Here is an 18,634-nt window from a genome sequence, read left to right on the forward strand (position 1 = left end):
CAAATAAAATTAAGCAGCAAAAATTGGACATACTGGACGGAGTGATTTTACCTTTAATTAGAAAGATTTTGACTTGATTTGGTACAAAAAACAAGAGACTATGGAAAAATTCAAGCAAATGGATGAGACTGAAGAAACAGAATGGGGAGCTGGGGATAGGTTAACATTCAACAGAAGCCAGAACTTTTCCTATTAGAAATAAAGGATATACAGTTAGAAAAGAACCATAGAACATTATTTCAGTATATCATCACATTGGATTTTATATGCACAAAGATGGAAAGATACATTATCTGCCTTGGAGGAATGGTGGCTAAAGTTAATGGATTTGGCTGAGATGGCAAAGTGAATGTGTTTAAGTAGTGAAAAATCATTCTTGATATTTATAGAAGATTGGAAACCCCTTATAGACTTTTTGCATGAAAAAGAAAATGAACTTGTGATATCTGGATTTCAGCATTGAAGAAAATATTGGTTTTTACAAAAAGTGGAGTAGTGTTACCTTGCAGAGTGGGACAATGTTGGGTGGCAGAGAACAGAGCAATCCGTGCCATGTGGCCTGTCTTGTGCCCCCTAAGCTATCTGTTGTTCTCAAATGCAGTGGAGGATGCTGTCACATTGCCAGTGTTGGAGTAAGAGTCAGCTACCCATCTTGTCCTTTGCCTCAGGCAGCAAAATGTCTTGGGCTGGCCCTGAGCAGGGTGTGACTGCAACTTTTTTATGGGATGGCAAAGCAACCTTTGCTTACTCTCACTGCCTCCCTGCCTTTGGAGGAGCAAAGGGCTTGAAGTCTTCATGAGATCTGGGAGGGTTTCCTTAAATTATTATTTAAACAGAAGCAGTAGCATAATACCTTTTTTTTAGTGGTATTATTTTTTAGTGCTATGAATTTCCCAGAACTCTCCTTTAACTGGATGTTTAACAACAACAAAAAAGACAGCAGGTTAGAGGGTATTGTTTGGGACTAAGAAAAGCCAAGCTGCAGTAAGTAATAGTCTTTAAAATGGGATGGAAGAGGTATTATTCAGACAGTGCAATCCTATGTACCTATACTTGGAATTTCAGTAGGACCTACTCCCAGTTAATTGTGCATAGGGTTTTAGCCTTAATTAGGTTAGGTGAGCAGTAGCAAACATGGGGCGCTGCAAATTTAATAAACAAAATGTACCCCTTTAAAATCTGTTTGTGGGAGGAGGGAGTTAATTTTATTTTGTTGTTTATGTATTTGGTGTTTTTATAATGTGTTTCTATCTACGGATGGAGGGTAGCATATAAATTTAATAAACAAATAATATTTTGGACTATAACCCCTATCAGCCCCTGCCAGTTGGGCCAGTGGTCAGAGGTGAGGGGACCTGCAGTTCAAAACATAGGGAGGCCCCCACTTTGGCTATTTGCCAGGTTAGGGCTGAGGGTTATGGGATAAAAATATATTGGGTGGTAGCTAGGCATGCTACACTGAAGAAACAAAGGTGGCAGCTTTATTTAGTAGCTCTACATTTCATGCAGACATCAATGAGAGCTAGTACTTCTGATTCTATTCGTGTTTACTCCACATTGAGTTCCCGTAAGAAGGCAGTGGCCCAGTAGTTCACAGAGAGCTTCAAAGCAGACCAGTTAATCTTTCCACACCAAGATGTTCTACCTGTTTCTGTGTAGCATATGAAACCAAATACATTCCTATTTCATGTGCTATTTTTGGCAGTGGCAGTACCCTGCTGCCTGGGAGAAGGGGGGAAGCAGTTGTTGTTTTGCTGGTGCTGAAAGCTGGCCCTTTTGAAGGAGGAAATCGGGTACATCTCATAATTTTTGTTTTAAAACCCAGATCTCTAACATCTGCCTAATCATTTGGGTTAATCTGACTCGCTGATGTAAAGAGCAGGCAAGTGTGTGTGTCAGTTGGGCAACAGCACCAGTGAAATAACATTTCTGTAAAATATCTTGGTCCAGGCTGCTTTTCTTTACTGTCTGCTTGATGCATTGAAAACAGTTTAAATTTCAGAATTAAGTTATCTCAGTCTCTGAGCAACAGACAACACAATATTTTATGGCCAAAACTGTCAGTGAGAAGGGAAAGACACTTTAAAATAAATAAATTAGAGATGTACTGTATTACAGGGTCATTTTCTATCTCTTCTCATCCTCTTTTGCAATCCACTTCTTTCCACCTTAAAATATTTTGTTGTCAGTTGATATCACTTTGGGAGACCTGTAGTTTACAAACACTCCTGCATCCTTATCTTATGCTTCTAAAGCCTCTGAAAATCTTGAATAGGGAAAAGCAGCATTTGAGGGCGGGGACTAACCTGCCTCAAATGATGCAAGCAAAAATATGAAATAGGAATTCAGTTGTTATTTAAGCAAGTAATGGTACAAATTCAGCAGCAGACACAGGGCTCAGGAGTCATGGTTCAGGTATTCCAGAGCAGAGCGAGAAGTTAAGAACAGGACAGAAATGACATAGATCTCCCAACAAGTTTCCACATCCTGTCCAACAAGCTTTTATATATGAAGTGGGATGCGCTAGCTCAGAAGACTTGCTCACCTTGCAGGAATGTTGAGATGGTGCGTGTGCATGCACGCACAAACACACATTCAGTCGGGATAGGTGGGTCTGCTCCATTCTGCGAAGGCAGTGCCCTGTTCTGGTGACAGGACTGCATTCTCCAGTTCTGGCTTCTGTTTGGTTGCCGCCTCCTCCTTTTCCGCCTCCCACTTCTGCTTCCACAAACCCTCCTTAGGCTACACTGAGGCTTTGCACTCAATAGGAAGGCAGCTGGGGTGGGGGGGAGTGCCGGCATCCCAGCACCTCCTTCTGAAGCAGCTGGCATTGAGTCAGGGAGGGGAGATCCCTCCTCCTGCATCAGAACCTGCCTCTCCAAGCACAATCCTGACAGCACTGTGAGGCTGGTGATAGGAGCACGGAGAGAGCTGTGGGGGGGGGGGATGAGGAGCTCCCTGCCATTTCTGCCCATTATTTCTGCTCCTACTTGCCCCAAAGTTCTTCACTTGGAGACTCCAAATAGGTCTACTGAATGGCAAATGCACATTTGGTACCCTATGTGGGGGATGGCTTGGGTGCTGGTGGTTTGGAGTGGATAGGGAAAAAGTTAGGTGCACGCACACGCACACGCACACACATGCCAAACACATAGCTGTGCACCACTTCTAAAACCCTTTTCCAAGACTGCCTTCATTTAATCTGTTTGCAGGTGTATATGTATGTGTATATATGTGACATGTAATTATATCCTTTAGTGAAGTCTTGTACGCTGCACAATCTCTTGGAAAGCCACAGCATTGTTCTGATGTCTGTTTGCAGAGCTGAAATTAATTGGTGTCGAAATATTATCCGGAGAATTGGTGAATACTCCCTGGTGAATAATCAGTTGGACAGCCAATAGCATTTTCCTGTTCATGTTTTCTCCATGGGCTCTTCCAGCCATACCTTTTATAGTTCTATTTGTCCTGTTCGTTTATAGAATTCACAGGAGTGGCAGTCATTTGTATTGCTGTTCTGGTTTATTTCTCTTATCATGCCTTTGTTGCAGCTACCATACACTTATTTGGAGGCCATGCGGCTTGATTTTCAAACTGTCTCCCATAGCTTTTAAAAAATTGTAAAATGCGGTATGATGCTTGCTATTGGGACAAAAATCACCATCATATTTGTCTGTAGCCCTGAAACGCATCTAGCTTTTAACCTTTTGGGTTTGGATCAAACCTGGTCAGCCATCCATTTGTATCCAAATGTGGCCAGCTGCTCTGCAACCTATCTAAAAACAGAAGCAACAAAAGCGGAGACCCTCGTGAAAAAATCGCAGACAGAAGAAGCCTGCGACCGTGGGACTCAGCGGGCACCGTTAGCACCCCCCGAATCGGTGAAGGGACCTCGCAAGGGGCCCCGGAGCGAAACGGGGTTGGTGTGGTGCTGTGAATCGATTGCTCTTTCCGTGGGGTGAAGCCGCAAAGCTGTTGCCGGAGAGCGCTGACCTTTTTTCTGGGACCATTCGGCTGCTAAACAACTACCCGTGAGTAGGTGAAGTTTATTGGACTTAATATTAAAAGAAAATTAAAGCTTGAATTTGACACTGAACCGGGAAGGCGCAACCAGGAAGTCCGTCTTCCGGCTTTGTTTAAGAGATCAAAGCAAAGACTTTCAATATTAATGCCTTGGAGAAGGTATCACAAAAGTTTAAATTTGAACATCAAAAGAGAAGAAATCCCCCCCCCAAGTAAAGAGAGGGGGGAAGAAGATATTTGGAGTGTCTCTCTTTCTTTTATGGACTTTAAAAAAGTGAAATTAGTGAACTCCCGGTAACGGGCTGCCAGGCTGTCAAAACTGTCAGGCTGTTTGAACTGTTACATTGAAACTCGCATGACTGATAGACATTGTTACCGCATGCAGCTCTGCAGAAAAGAGAAGAATTTTGAAGGCTTCTCCTACGTTTTGTAATTGTTTTGCAACTGTTATTAACTTTTAAGGGGCACTTTGGAAACTGGGGAAAGATTTGTAAAATTGTAACCTTAAAGACGGATACAGTGTCCCTCTAGAGCATTATAGAGACTGTGCACTTACTGGGGGAATTTTCCATTCTTGATTCTGAGGATTTCCCACGGGAAGAGCTAACCGTGGGACTGACCTTGACTCATAGACAGAAGTGGGATGACTGGTAGAACAACAAGATCATCTAAAACCAAAACACAACAGCCAAGCATAACCTCACACCAATGCAGATCATCTGTTCCTAGTCTCCCTGTGGCACAGGAGGAAGATACAGACCAATTTAGGTCTAAAGGAATGGCAGCAGGAGAGAACTTTACTTCGGTTTTAAATAAGATTTATGAAAAATTGGAAGGCCTAAGTAAGCAAGTAACTGAACAATCGAATAAAATTGACCAAAATACTGCTAGTATTAATAATTTGACCCAGCAAGTTAATTCTAATGCACAATCTATTGGAAAATTATTGGAGGAAACTGCGTCCAATCGGAAAACAGCAGAGGAGGCTAAGGAGAAAGTTGAAGCTGTGGAGACAGAAATAAAGCCGATGCGTAAACAGATTGGTGAACACCAGGCACTTCTGTCTATGATAGAATTGAAAAATAAAGAGAACAATTTGAGGATCAGGGCAGTACCAGAACTTGATAAAGAGAATTTAAGTGACTACCTTACAAAGGAATTTAAAGAATTCTGGCATCTGAAGGAGGACAAGGACTTTAAAATAATAAGTGCGTTCAGACTTGGAAAGGGAGGGAGGAAAACTAGGTCGAGAGACTGTTTGATCTCCCTCAGAACAAAGGAGGAGAGAGACAAGATATTAAACGTGCACTTTCAGAAGACTTTGGAGATCGGAGATGCAAGAGTGGAAATTTACAAAGATATCCCGAAACATTTGCTTGAACTTAGAGCTAATTATGGAGATTTAGTGGCCCTACTGAGAAGCAATAGAATTGTTTTCAGATGGGAATTCCCCCAGGGGCTGTCCTTTACTTTCAGAGGGAAAAAAGTTAAAATAAGATCAGTTGAAGACAAGGAAATTTTTTTGAGTGATTATGGAGGAGACTTTCAAAAAGGAGTTGAGGAAGAACTAAGAGCCTTAGGATCTGGACCATTGGGCCTAATACCTTTGGGATCTGACAAATCAGGGAAAGAGATACCACTGTCAAAAGAGGAAGAACTTTTGGGAGCAGTAGGAGGGAAATAGAACTACTACATCATGTCTCTGCAACTGTTGAGCTGGAACATTCATGGTCTAAATTCCCCGGAGAAGAGGAAGAAAGTATTCCATTTATTAAAAAAGGAACAATTGGATGTAATTTGCTTACAGGAAACACATGTGATTAGGCTACATAGAAAAGTATTGATCAACAAAAGACTGGGCCAAGAGTTTATTGCATCGGACAAGGTTAAAAAGAGAGGAGTGGTCATTTATGCAAAAGAAAGCCTATCACCAAAAATTCTTTTTAAAGATGAGCAAGGCAGAATCTTGGCAATTGAAATCCAAGCTCAAGGAGAAAAATTTTTGATTTTAGGAATTTATGCACCTAATGATGGGAAAGCAGAGTTTTATAAGAAGTTGCATGAGATAATGCTGGACTATATGGACTATAACAGCATCATTATGATGGGAGATATGAATGGAGTGGTATCTATGAACATGGATAAGGCACAGAAACAGACTGTAACTAAAGAAGGCAGACTACCAAAAACTTTTTTTGAACTGACTGACAATATGGATTTAAGTGACATATGGAGAACCAAAAATCCCCTAGAAAGAGAAGGCACATTCTTTTCTGAAGCCAAATTGACATGGACTAGAATTGACCAAATATGGACAACTAGAGCACTGGCACCTAAGATAAAAAAGGTGGAAATCTGCCCCAAAACTTGCTCCGACCATAATGCTGTAAAGATGGAAATGAAACTAACACCAACCGGTTCCTTCAGATGGAAGATGAATGACACCTTATTAAGAGATCAAGAGATTATCAAGAAGGCCCAAAAGACATTGAGAGACTATTTTGAAGTAAACTTGAGAACTACGGTGGAAAAAAGAGTAATCTGGGACGCAAGTAAAGCGGTTATGAGAGGGTTTTTAATTCAACAGAATGCAATTAAAAAGAGGACTCAAAACGAAAAAAAAGATAAAATTTTGGAAAGAATAAAAGAAGGAGAGAAGAAACTAAGGTCGAAACCAAATTCACAGGAGATTCTGAGAGAAATTAAGTTATATCAAGTACAATATATGAAATTGATAAATCAAGAAGTAGAATGGAAAATAAAACAGATGAGGCAAAAGACATTTGAATCGGCTAATAAATGTGGAAAACTGCTAGCTTGGCAGCTGAAAAAAAGACAGAAGTTAAATACCATTACAAATCTCGAGATAGAAGGGAAAAATATTCAGAATCCTGTGGACATTAGGTGTTTCCAGAGATACTTCAAACAACTTTACACACAAGGGCCACAGAAAGAGACTGATATAGACCAATTTTTAAGATCTAATGGATTACAAAAAATATCTCAAGAAAACAAGATAATGTTGAACTATGCAATTACAGAACAGGAGATTGAAGGTGCCATTCAGAATATGCAACTGGGCAAGTCTCCAGGGCCGGATGGGCTAACCTCCAAGTATTATAAAACTTTGAAAGATTACTTAATCCAACCACTAAAGGAGGTTTGTAATGAAATCATGGAGGGGAAGAAGGCGCCGGAGTCGTGGAAAGAAGCTTTCATCACACTTATACCGAAATCTGAATCTGAAAAGACACAACTCAAGAACTACCGTCCCATATCCCTTTTAAATGTGGATTACAAAATTTTTGCTGACATTTTAGCTAATAGATTAAAAAAAGTATTAGTTGAAGAGATACATAAGGATCAGGCAGGCTTTCTCCCAGGTAGACACTTGTTTGACAATACAAGGAATATAATTGATATCTTGGAGTTATTACAAGTGAATATTAACACAAAAGCAGTTTTAATTTTTATTGATGCGGAGAAGGCCTTTGATAATATTTCTTGGAATTTTATGAAGAAAAATCTCAAGGGAATGGGGGTGGGGCAAGGATTTGAAAATGGTATAAGTGCAATCTATTCAGAACAAAAAGCTAAATTGATAGTCAACAATGTGGTGACTGAAGAATTTAAGATAGAAAAAGGAACACGACAGGGTTGCCCTATCTCTCCATTATTATTTATTTCGGTCCTGGAGGTGCTGTTGAATATGATTAGAAGGGACCGTTTGATTAAAGGAATTCAGGTCGGAGCTAAACAATATAAATTGAAGGCTTTTGCAGATGACCTAGTTTTGACACTACAGGAGCCAGAATCTAGTACGAAAAGGGTATTAGAACTGATTCAAGAGTTTGGTCATGTGGCAGGATTTAAATTGAACAAGTTAAAAACTAAGGTTTTAGGGGAAAATTTAACACCAATGGAAAAAGAAAGGTTTCAGAATGAGACTGGTTTGACCCTAGCTAAGAAAGTGAAATATTTGGGGATCAATATGACAGCTAAAAACTTGAATCTATTTAAAGACAATTATGAGAAATGTTGGTTAGAAGTTAAAAAAGATTTAGAAATATGGTCTAAATTGAAGCTTTCCTTGTTGGGTCGAATTGCAGCTATAAAGATGAATGTATTGCCAAAAATGTTATTTTTGTTCCAAGCTTTGCAGATTGTGGACAAGATGGATTGTTTCAAGAAGTGGCAGAGAGATATCTCTAGATTTGTCTGGCAGGGCAAAAAGCCGAGAATAAAATTCAAAATATTAACTGACATGAAGGAAAGAGGGGGGTTTGCCCTGCCAGACTTTAAACTTTACTATGAATCAGCAGCATTCTGCTGGTTGAAGGATTGGCTGCTTCTTGAAAACACTGATATCCTGGATTTGGAAGGTTTTAACAATGCTTTTGGATGGCATGCATATTTGTGGTACGACAAGGTTAAAGTGCACAAAACTTTTAAACACCATATTGTCAGGAGAGCATTATTTAATGTCTGGATAAGATACAAAGATTTATTGGAAAATAAGACCCCAAGGTGGTTGTCACCCATGGAAGGAAAGGCTCTGAAAAGACTCAATATGGAGGCCAATTGGCCAAAATATTGGGAGATATTAGAACAAGAAGGAGACAAATTGAAATTGCAGAGTTTTGAGAAATTAAGATATAAAGTGCGAGATTGGCTGCATTATTATCAAATAAGAGAGGCCTATAATTTGGATAAAAAAATGGGCTTCCAGGTGGAAAAATCAAAATTGGAAACAGAACTGTTAGAACCTAAAACTAAGATTTTATCAAGAATGTATAATTTGCTGTTGAAATGGAATACACAGGATGAAACAGTTAAATCAGCTATGATTAAATGGGCACAGGATATTGGTCATAACATTATGTTTGCTGACTGGGAAAAGTTGTGGACCACCGGTATGAAATTTACGGCATGTAATGCCTTAAGAGAGAATATTATGAAAATGATTTATAGGTGGTACATGACCCCAGTCAAGCTTGCTAAGATTTATCACCTGCCTGATAACAAATGCTGGAAATGTAAAGAAACTGAGGGTACATTCTTTCACCTCTGGTGGACGTGCCCAAAGATTAAGGCTTTCTGGGAGATGATATATAATGAACTGGAAAAGGTATTTAAATATACCTTCCTTAAGAAACCAGAGGCCTTTCTCCTGGGCATAGTCGGCCAATTGGTGTTAAAGAAAGATAGAAGGTTTTTTATGTACGCAACAACAGCAGCAAGGATACTCATCGCAAAGTACTGGAAGACACAAGATTTGCCCACCCTGGAAGAATGGCAGATGAAAGTAATAGACTATATGGAGATGGCAGAAATGACTGGCAGAATCCGAGACCTGGGAGAAGAAGTGGTGGAAGAGGACTGGAAGAAGCTTAAGGACTATCTGCAGAAACACTGTAAAGTGTACGAATGCTAAAATGATGTTGGATATGAAAATATTATGGCATTAGTGATACAGTTTGGTAAAATATGCAAAAATGTTATAGAAAAAGGGTGAAAGACTAAAGTTATATTATGTCAAAAGTGAATAATATGCTAAAGGTATTTAAAATATTAAGAGGAAAGATCGAAGACATAATAGAACGATTTTAATAATTAGAAATGAGTTTTGAAAGAGGGCAAGGATTTGCTGTATCTGATTAGGTAAGGAGGAACACAAAAAAGGGAGGCGTGAGGAAGTCAGGAAAGAAGGTAATTTAAGTTTGGACTTAAAAGACGGAGTTTTTATTTTTTTCTTTGTAATTTTATTTTTTATGTACTCTTCTATTTTGTTTTGTGTGTAATTTTGTTGTTCTTTTTTATTTTTGTCATTATTATGTGTTGTTTCTATTTTGTAAAACTTTAATAAATATATTTAAAAAAATAAAAATAAAAACAGAAGCAACAAGAAGAGGAGTTCTTGCTATAAAACTTTCTGCTGTTCCCATTTCCATTAGCAGCAAAAGCAGCTGCCAAACCTCCTCAGTTCTACAATAAGATCCTTTTTGGGGGGGTCTTCCGGGTTAGCGCCTCCGGTAATGGCGGAATTCCTCTGATCGGGAGGAATTTGCTTCGTAGGAATCCGGGTCTGGCCGCCACGGCGAAGGCGGAGACCCACTAGAAATCACAGGCGGGTGAAGCCTGTGAACGTGGGATTCGGCTGGCACCTTTTGCGCCTCCCCTTCTCATGGGGAAACCCGGTTTCGGGGATCCGGAGCGACATGGGGTGAGCGGCGCGGTGCTTCAAATTGACTGCTTCTTCCACGGAGCGAAGCCGCATAGCTGTTGCCGGAGAGCGCTGACTTTTTCCTGTGGACAATTTGATCTTAAAGTAACTACCCGTGAGTAGAGCGGAGAATTGGATTTTTAAACGTCTTGATTTGGTGCCGAAATGGGGAGGTCTAAAACAGGAAGTCCACCTTCCCCTTTTGTAAATAGATTGAAGCAATGAGGATGCAAGCTGAAGTCTCGGAAAGCCTATCTTAAAGGACTAAATTTCCATCAGTAAAAATACTAAACCCCCCTTGGTGGCAGGAGAAGAGGGGGGGGGGAGTTTTGGATTCAGTATACCTGCAGGAGAGAGTTAATATACCACCGCTCCCATGTGGGAGTCATAAAGCCAAGGCAGAGGCTTGTAAATACCGCAGGGTGCCCCCTGACCTCGGCTGACCAGCACTCTGTGCCTTACAATGTATTAGGATGTATTGACCTTAAATGGAGCTGTGTTTCCTCTGGGCAGTGTTTCCTTATATGGTGATGGGTGCAATAAAAGCCTTGACCGGATGAGGTAACGTGAGACACTGGCAGACCGGCCATGCAGGCAGAGAGGGGAACAAAGGATAATAAAATCGGAGGAGAGTAGCCGAAGGAGCTGCTTTTACCATCCATGAAAATACTCGCTGCCTCATTGTGTCTTTTTTCTATGCTAAGCACCATCTACTGACGGCAGGACTCCGTCACTCCGATCCTGGAAACGGGCTGCCAACAGGGCTGACCGTGATTAGAACGTTCACTGACAGTCAAATAAGAGGAATACATTGTTTCCATGGTCTCCGTCTGCGTTTAAAAAGGAGTAAAAGTAACAGAAAATTGAAACTAACTTTATTGTTTGAATTGAGTTTAAAAGGACTAATATAAATAGAAACTGTTTCCCTCTAGAGGAACTGTTTCCCTCTAGAGGAAGCTTTTGAAACTGTCAAAAGAGTTGAGCTGGGGGATTTCCAGCTGCAAGATAAGAACCTGTGAGATTCTGGGGACCTTGAATCGGTCAAGAATGTTGACAGAAGAGGCCTTAGTGGTTGTATTATGTAAGATAAGTGACTCACTGGAACAGCTCTACAAAAAGGTGGATCTGGTAACACCAAAATTGACAATTTGGGACAAATCCCAGCCTTACAGATGCAACTTGATGACCATAAGTTGATGCCTGCTATTATTGAATTTAAAGAAAATCAGATTTCGAGGATCAGAGCCCTACCTGAACTGGAGAAGGAAAGTTTGATAGATTTTCTTACACAGGAATTTGATGACTTTTAGGACCGGGACTTGGGTCAAGAAGAGATTAAAACTGTGAGGGCTCTCGGACTTGGAAGTGGAGGGAAAAAAGAGAAGAACAAAATAAGAGACTGTTGGAACTACCAGAGGAACTTAGAAGAACAACAGTCAAGAGTGGAAATTCTGAAAGATGTCCTGAAATACCTTTCGGATCTTAGATCCAACTACGGAGATTTGGTTGCCCTGTCGAGAAGGAATAAAATCATCTTTAGGTGGGAGTTTCCCCGAGATCTACTCTATAGCCTCAAAGGAAGGAAAATGAAAATAAGATCAGTGGAAGACAAAGTAAAGTTCATGTATAAATATGAAGAAGACTCGCAGAAGGGACTTGGAAAAGAGTTAAGAGCATTGGACAGAAGATCACCAGGTTGACGGACTATAGGGAATTGGCGTATATGACTGGCAGAATCCGGGACCAGGGAGAAGAGTCGGTGGAAGAAGATTGGAAAAAGTTTAAAGACTATTTATAAAAATATTGTAAAATTAATGAGTTTTAGAAAAATGTTGGAAAGGAGCTATATGGCTTTAGTAGAAATGTTACAAGGAATTAGGTACAAATAGAATATTAGAGTATTAAAGGGAAAATAAAGTTAAAATATGTTGAGACAATTATATATTAAAGGGAAAAATAAGGTTAGAATATGTTAAGATAAATTACAGGACAGAAAACAGAGGAAGATGGAAAGGAATTGCTGAAATAGTTAATTAACGTGGAATACAAAAAGGGAGGTGCGAGGAGGTCGATGAAACAAGTAAATGAAAGTTAAGATATTGAACTTATTAGATGTTTTTTAATTTGTGTTTGTTTGGTTTTGTTAATTTAATGTTTGGGGGTTCATGTTGTGTGGTTTTTGGTTTTTGTATTGTATTGTTTTGCTTTGTTTAATCCTTTGTCTTTCTTTTGCAGTTTTTAAAATGTTAATAAATATTATTTTAAAAAAATAATACAATAAGATCCTTTTTGTAAGCAGACTGCCTGTCCGGATCTTAGATTTGCCTTTATTCCACACCAGGGGCCTCTATTGGAATTACAGGCAGTCCCAATTTCTTGCTTACTCCCCTGAACCTTCACTCTGAAAGAACGTACAGAGCCTCTTTGCTGAGCACTCCTCCTCCCATAACGTATTGTTCTAGCAGGTTTGAAAATAAAAATATTTACTATGTATTTAAAATTCTAAACACATTTACAGCAATCAGCATTTTAATAAATGAACAAAAGGCAAACAAGACTTCAATAAAGCAAGCTATACATTTGCGTGGACAGGCGGAGTCCCCAGATTCCGCGCGTTCCCCCCGTTCATGTGGAATAACGACTCAAGACAACGTGCTATGGGATTAAATTGGCCACAACTTTATTAAATTTCAAATGTGGGTAGACCTTGGCTCAGGCATTGGGCGTTCTCCCTCCCCAGTCCCCAGCCGGGGACCTAGGGAGCATCAGGGTTATCCAGTGTGTGTGGGGGGGGGGGATGGGCCGGCTCTGGAGAACATATGTTCAAGCAGAGAACGCCGCCATTGCAGGGGAGAGCAATGACGACCTTTCGGCGTACGGCCAAAGCCTCCCTTCAGAAACCCCTTTAACGGGGAACCCTGGTATTGCCGCCGCAAAGAGGAAGATGGACTAAAGGATTCTGCCCAAGGCCTGATACCGCCAAAGTTGTGACGTTTTGCTACGGGAAAGGCGAAACCTGCCAATGCAGGGAAATTCCTTTCCGGCCCTTTAACAGCGACCTTAACGTAGCAGCGCCCGCATACCTGTGAAGCAAAATTAACCTGCAAAACCTGTGAAGAAAAGTTAACCTGCAAAATAAGACATTAACTGAGGGTGGGTAGGGTGGGAGAAGCTCTGGAGCCAAGTGAGGATTCCCAGGTAAGATCCTCCCTCTATTGTGTGGGCAGGTAATCCCTCCCCTACCTGGCCTGGTCTCCTTGGCAACACTTCCCCCAGGTGGGATTGGACAACTGACTGAGGTAGGCGGAGACCTCCAGGTATCCCACCAGGGGGAAGGCAAAGCCAAGCCTATGCTGTTGGGGCCGCTCCAGATCTAGGGGCTGCACGCGTCCACGCAAAGGGCGCCCCCCATTTTAAGCGGGGAGCGGTCATTGCAGACAAAAGCCAGACAAGTGTACACTTTCCCTCATGGGCTCATGAATTGCCATTTGGCTGGTCTTCTATGCCATAAGGAGGCAGTGCCACATCCTAAGGAACAATCCCATTATCAGCTAATGTTAGTTAGTTAGGCTCTTAGTTTCACCCATGTTACACAGCCCCACTCATGAGGTGACCTATTATTGCCAGTTGGAGCAATAATAGGGAAGTAGCACCTGCCCACAATCTGTATTGAATGCTGGAACCCCATTTAGGCAGGTCTGTCCTTGATCTGTGTAATAGAAGAATGCACTTAGCAAATACATTTTTTTCCAGGAGACAGCAGCTGTGCAGTTTTATTACTAACCATCAAGGTGAGAATACTGGCACCTCTAAATTACCAACCAAAAGAAAGTGGATAAAATAAGTTTTATTGAAACACCTATCAAAAGAAAGGGGGAAATGAAGGGGGAAACCATGAAGGTGGGAGAAATGGAATATCGTTTTTTCAGGGGATCAGTATGACCAAGACACACGGTGTGTGTGTGTGTGTGTGTGTGAGAGAGAGAGAGAGAGAGAGAGAGAGAGAGAGAGAGATTGCACGAATACAACTCAATTTGCAACTAACTTTACGGTAGTCCTCTAACTTCAGAGTGGAGTGCAGCAGCAGACAGGGCTCTGTGGTGAAGCACATGCCAAGGCCTGTCTCGTCCACAGTGAATTTCCAAAGGCCAAACTTCAGTGCAACTTAACCATATCACTTGAGCACAGAGAACCACCACATAGCAAAAGCAGCTTGCTTCACAGCAGATACTAGTTCCCTCATCATCATTTTCTGTCCCTGGAGATGTGGCCAAGGGATTTTAGCAATCTTGAAGAGAGTAGCTCTGGAAATTCTAAAACGGAAAATCCAGTGGGCATCATCCCAAATATTTAGAACAGCATTCTCCCTCTAACCGTGATTGTTGGTTTCAACTCAACATGTTCTGGGGGACTGTTTCACTTATAAAGAGACTAAGAGTGGGTCCAAAGTGGTAATAATTAAATGGCTGGCAGTTCTCTACTTAACATTGCCTAATCATCAAGCCAGTAAGTCAAGGGAGATAGGATACTACACCAGCCTGCCAGGCTATATGCCTGCTGAATTAAAATAATGCTGATTCAGATGGTGCCTCAATGTGCTCAAACAGATTTGTAAGTGGAGATGCTGGAGCAAAGAATTCTAGAGAGCAAGGTTTGCCATGGGAAATAAACTGTCCTATATCTCGACCAATGGAAGGGAGTGATCAGGCTGCTTCACGTGGCTGGTGTTGGTGCAGGGAGACGGCTCTTCTAGTTTGAGAGGGCCTAGGCCAGTAGAATGCAAACATGTACACTCTTCTCTGGAACGGAGTCCTGTTGAACCCAATGGGGTGATTTTTCTGATCATACATATATCAAATTGCACTGTAAAACACTTGAGCTTGTGGTGAGAGCTTTGCTCCATACCCGTATTACAAGCTGGACACTGATAGCCAGAAACTCTAGGCTAAATTTAGAATTTTAATCATTAGAATTTGCACAGCCTTCTAATATAGCACGGTCTGAGACAGATGGAAATAGAAATCCTATGTATTTCTGTCCAGTGCTGTTTGTGAATCACCTTTAATTCTGCAGAATGTGTTAATTCTGAATAAGTATGCCACCTGGATAATTATAGGCCATTGGCGATGTGCAAAGTATCATTTTCTTACTCCTTCCCCCAATGGTGTGAAGGGGGCAGCATTCCAATAAACGTGTTTTTGTTTTGTTTTTCATTCTGGAACAGAAGGATGGAGTAAATATTCTACATTCTCTTTAAGACTTGACGTGGTGTTAGAGAAAGTTCACATATGAAATCCCATTTTCATTAACAAATCTCCCCAAATGAAGCTGAATGCTGGGGATGAAAAGTACGGTAATTATAGCACACAGTGGCATTTCTTATTGAAAAGTATAATGTTCCCCATATCTCATATCCACATTTTTGGGTGGCTATTCAATATTTGAAGAGGATATTGTCTTTCTTGCTGCATATTTCTTGCTTGTCAAATATTTGAGACATCAAAGCTAAATCTTCTAAACTTACAGTGACTAATTCCAGCTTTGCAAACTGGTTGCTGACGTTTTAATTTATATGTATATGATTATGGGTGCATCGTACAACATTCCGTGTTTCTAAATGTCACATACTTCTTCAACAATGTACATCCCTTTAAAACTAAAAGTAGAATGTGGGCTATTGGTGAACCACTGGAAAAATTGTGATGGACCACAAGCAGATTGGTTGCTGGGAGTTTTGCAATGAAAGTCGGACTCTGTTGACCATTGTTTGATTCAGCAAGGGATTGCTTATAGTCTTAAGTAGCAGGACCACTTACCACAGAGCCTCTTGTTCACACAGATTAGGTATTATGGCTCAACTGCAAAAAAATCCTGAATAAATTTGTAAACTTAAAGCACATCAGCAGACTATGCAGACTGCAGTAAAAACAAATCCCCAAACACATGTAAGCCAGAAAACCTGGCAAACATATCCCTGTTTTAAAACCTGTTCCTGAATTTATGCACAGCTGAGCAGTGCAGCTAGTTTTGTGTGGCTGAGAGGGCTTATGGGTCTTGAACCAAAGCCTATAGCAATTTGCTTTTGAAACAAACAGGACTTTTTAAAAAAGCTGATGGTGATAAGGCCGTGTAAGTTTATCTGTTGATCACATTAAAAAATCCTTTTAAGAAATCCTGTGCATACTTAAAATAGCTCTTTTGTAATTTTAGATAACATGTACTTGAAATATTTTTAGAATTACTTTTGACAAGTATTGTCTTTGTCTTTTCTGCACAGGTGTCATTTTTCTTATTCATCATTTTTGTGGTCTATACCATGTTGCCCTTCAACATGCAGGATGCTATAATCGCCAGCGTTTTCACCTCTGCATCACATACCATTGTGCTAAGTATCTGGCTGTCATCAACAGACATCATCAAGGAACACTTGGTTTGGCAGGTATGTTTCCAGTGATGTGGGTCATTATGTGCTGTTTACAGATAGGTAGCCGTGTTGGTCTGCCATAGTCAAAACAAAAAAAATTCCTTCCAGTAGCACCTTAAAGACCAACTAAGTTAGTTCTTGGTATGAGCTTTCGTGTGCATGCACACGAAAGCTCATACCAAGAACTAACTTAGTTGGTCTTTAAGGTGCTACTGGAAGGAATTTTTTTTGTTTTGATTATGTGCTGTGAATGACTTGATGATCATCCTTACCATCAAGCATAAGTGGTCTGTGATTAGAAGCATAATTGTCTCCTTGCACTGTACATTGCTTACTTACCTATTTTTCATTGGGACAGTCAGCTCCTAAACTCTGTAGAAGCTCTTTGTATGCCCTGGGATTGCCATTTGCATGCAAGGAGATGCTGCACTGGGGCAATTGCAGTTTAATATTTCCAACTTTAAAAGGATGCAGAATGCTTAAGAATATTACATAGATGGGCCTGTGCACATTTCATAGCATTTATGTCATGCAAAACTTCTCATGGTTACCAAGGATAATATACGATCCTTTAAAAAGCACACAGATCAAGGCTTGCTACTTACGATGATACATTCCACAACACAGAGGCAAACTGGGCCTCTAGTGACAAAGCTGGATCAAAGAGAACCCCTAAGCTGTGGTCCTATTGATTTAGAGAGTGTCTGGTTTGCTTCTTGGGCCATCAGCAGTCAGCACGGAGCTTGTGCCAATCTCTGTGTGGACATTCTGAAATGGCATCTCTGCCACTTGAGAAACTTTGTCGGGAAGAATCTGTGCTGCCTACTAAGCACAGTACTTTTCTAAATTGCTGGGATCATATTCATTTCATTTAATTTTTGAAATGTATACATGCTACTAACCACATGACCCCCAACAAGTGAGTACATGAGTAGCTTACTGCATGTCAAACAGACAGCCAAGGCTGAATCAGTAGCTTCCTCCAATACAAAGGTGATGAAACTATGAGACAATGATGATGACAATGATTAATTGAATTTCTTAGCAGCTTTTTATGCCCAGGTCCCAGAGCAGGCTAAAATTTAGAAATATAATATTAGAGCAAATTACAACGAAGAGAATAGGGTTGGTGGCATAGGTCAGGGTCAAGAGGTCTTCCTTTGCATACATTGGAGCTATTAAAAGAAATGGCCCAGGGCAGCCGGGGCCGCTTGCATTTCACAGCCTTTCAGGCCCTATTGAATGCCGTTGTTCCTCTGCCTTACAATCTGCCAGCTAAAGATAACACTCCTCACAGCCAGTCCATGAATGCTGATGGCACAATAAATCTTGGAGTCTTTAAGGTGTCACAAGGTTTGTGGTTGTAATTGGGAACCAGCGCAGCTATTTCAGGACAGGTGTAGAACTGGGTGACATTTCCTGTGGCATTTCTCACTACAAAGGGCACACAAGAGAATGGCCCCAGCCTCGGAAATTAACCTCTAAAGCTATGAGTTCACAACATCTTTCCTCACTTGCCCAAGGCTTTAAAAACTTCCCTGCCTTGTGGTTTTATTCCCTGCAGGAAACCAGGCAAGCAGCTCTTTACAAGTCTGCACAAAATCACATTGGTATTTGTCAATGAATTTCAATCTAATCAAGACCCTCCCCCAAAAAGAATTAATTAAAAGCAATGTGTCTAATTTTAAAGGTTAAAATTTAGCCTTTAAGCCACTTTGAGCATTTGTCTTTAAACCTCTGCTCTGTTTTCCATGCCTCAGTAATTAGAGGGCTGTGTGTTTTTCCCAGCGTGTCTTGTTTGCTACAGATTGCAGTTTGGTGACTCTCCTTAATTTTTCCCATTTCATTTCAGGGAGGTTATATAACATTGCATCAAGGAAGTGTTGTCCTGCCACTCTGCAACACAGTTTCCTATCACTTTGTAGTTCATAAAGTCCAATTTTAGGGTCTATATATGTGTATAG

At 40.7% G+C, this 18,634-nt stretch overlaps 1 protein-coding gene across 3 annotated transcripts in view; it reads left to right on the forward strand.

The window, feature by feature from the left end:
- Positions 1-18,634, forward strand: part of ADCY2 (adenylate cyclase 2) — a 136,154-nt gene that overhangs the window by 28,127 nt on the left and 89,393 nt on the right. For all 3 annotated transcript variants that reach the window (XM_079983482.1, XM_079983484.1, XM_079983483.1), the window contains one exon: positions 16,524-16,685. In XM_079983482.1, the coding sequence (XP_079839608.1) occupies positions 16,524-16,685 (162 nt within the window). The remainder of the gene's footprint in view (positions 1-16,523; positions 16,686-18,634) is intronic.

Source organism: Podarcis cretensis, assembly GCF_951804945.1.
Source record: "Podarcis cretensis genome assembly, chromosome: 7".
In the NCBI taxonomy this organism is placed as follows: Eukaryota; Metazoa; Chordata; class Lepidosauria; order Squamata; family Lacertidae; genus Podarcis; species Podarcis cretensis.